The sequence below is a fragment of the Aplidium turbinatum genome, chromosome 7 (genome assembly GCF_918807975.1).
Source record: "Aplidium turbinatum chromosome 7, kaAplTurb1.1, whole genome shotgun sequence".
Lineage (NCBI taxonomy): Eukaryota > Metazoa > Chordata > Ascidiacea > Aplousobranchia > Polyclinidae > Aplidium > Aplidium turbinatum.
In genome coordinates this window covers 28,569,440-28,571,473 of record NC_137478.1, presented here as the reverse complement: position 1 = coordinate 28,571,473, position 2,034 = coordinate 28,569,440, and the positions used below count along the sequence as shown (strand labels likewise).

The 2,034-nt window shown below is 36.1% G+C and overlaps 1 protein-coding gene across 1 annotated transcript; it reads right to left on the bottom strand.

The window, feature by feature from the left end:
- Positions 1 to 721: 721 nt before the first annotated feature.
- Positions 722 to 1,534, bottom strand: LOC145773908 (type 1 phosphatidylinositol 4,5-bisphosphate 4-phosphatase-like). Its single transcript, XM_082585032.1, has one exon. It carries the CDS (start codon positions 1,532 to 1,534, stop codon positions 722 to 724), a length of 813 nt encoding a protein of 270 aa, XP_082441158.1.
- Positions 1,535 to 2,034: the final 500 nt, after the last annotated feature.

Below are 2,034 nucleotides of genomic sequence, written 5' to 3'. Positions count from 1 at the left end.
AAAAAGATTGGGTCTGCTACTATTCGGTGAGTCCGATTCGGTGAGTTCCTAACGTCTAACCCCTAACCCTAAAACGGCAATGATAATTAGGCTATGGTACCCAATAATTAAAAAAAAAAAAAAAAAAAATTGAAAAAATCATTGAATAGGGATCGGACTCACCGAAACGGGCCATTCCGAAAAAGATTACGCTTAACTTAACTGATTTACCAAAGAAACCATCAATTTATTCTTTACAAACAAAGCACTACAATAGCAAAAAATAAAATCACATTTATGTTCACAAACTGATAGTATAATAACACTGTCACTAATGTGTATATATATTTCATAAGCTAGTATAATCTGCATTGGACGTGGCTCAACATAAACATCATTTAAGCATAAAAAGGAAATGGTATTATATATTTCAAACAATTAAATTATCTCAAACATCACAAGAGGGCAAGCAAAGATTAACTTGGCAAAACTGTACAGACTTTCCAATTAGTTATGCAGGAATTGCAGTTCTGATATATTAAATGGGTAAGATTGGAAAACCATAGAAAGTATGATTATGCTAGAGTGTATTATGAATGGGTCTGCTACTATTCGGTGAGTCCCTAACCTCTAACCCTAAAACGGCAATGATAATTAGGCTACTTGATAATACCCAATAATAAAAAAAAAATTGAAAAAATCACCGAATAGGGATCGGACTCACCGAATCGGACCATTCCGATTATGAATATTGAGGGGGAGGAGACAGCCTTTCTACTCGGCTTATTTTCATTTTGGTATAAAAAATGACAAAGGAAAAAAAGATAATAACGAGAAAATACAAACAGCCAACCAATGCATAGGCAGGAACGTTCTTTTTGCGGAGGCATGCAAAAGCAACAAAAGACAAAACTGAAGATGCAATTATGGAGATTATAAGAAGAACACTGAAGCAACATACCTTTCGATGTTTGAACGAAAACCCTGAGAAGGATTGTCTGTTACAATGAGGACATTGCTGAATGGTTCTATTCGAACGTCTGCCATGAAAAGAAAACTCACAGTAGGCACAAATAATTCTTTGTGATGTAACAAGCGGCTCATGCTCATTGTCAGAGATTGTTTGCAATTCGTGAGAAATGGATGCTAAGCTGATAATTCGTTTGCAATTTACTCGAGGACAGACTATTCTTTGAGATTGGACTTTGCAAATCAATAGACAATTGCATGGACACCGGACATACTTTTTCATTGGAGGAGCGGGTCGAATTGGAGTTGCCTCTCCACATTTGTGACACTTGACCACATGCTGGTGCAGTTTCCCATCCACAGATAACAGTGTTAAACACACCCTGCAATTAATCACAGGTGCATCCGATGAAGTGGTTATGTTACTTCCTGAGCAGGCTGGTGATGGGGTATACGGAGGAGGATCATCACAACTACCTCGGGGATTGGGATAAACATACAAAGACCCATCCACATGTGAAGGATATGCAACGGTCTCTTCTGACACTGTAAACATATGCTGCTCAGATTCATTAGTTCCATCCATTTCTATAAGCTACTATCAGTTCCCATTCAAGCGAAAAATTATAGATAAAATATAAAGTAAACCAATGAAAATATGTACAATGCAAACAGTAACTGATGGCAATAAAACAGTTACAAACTGCAGGCTACCTGAAGTTTAAAAACAAAAAGCAAACAAATTATTATCCGAAAGCTAGTGCATGCCACCATTATCAGAGCAAACTCACAGCATCAGGCTGAAACAGGTAGTTACAATCTACAATACATTATGAAAAGTAAGCAACGATCATACTGCTAAAAGCAAAACTTAATCAATTGCATTATACTCACTTGTTGGAGATTTAGATTAAGCACATATAAAAGCAACGATAGGAAACACAGCTCACCTCCAACTCAAGTTTGTTACAACTATGTGCTTGCTTACAAGTTGCACAGAAATTTATGATGTTATGTATATACATTTAAATTGTTGTACAAAGAAAATTGAGATGTAATAGTACCGTAAAGTGTTTCATTTTTGTT

What these genes read in the sequence shown, in the direction of transcription:
- LOC145773908 (XM_082585032.1), bottom strand. Translation starts at nt 1,534, where the DNA reads ATGGATGGAACTAATGAATCTGAGCAGCATATGTTTACAGTGTCAGAA.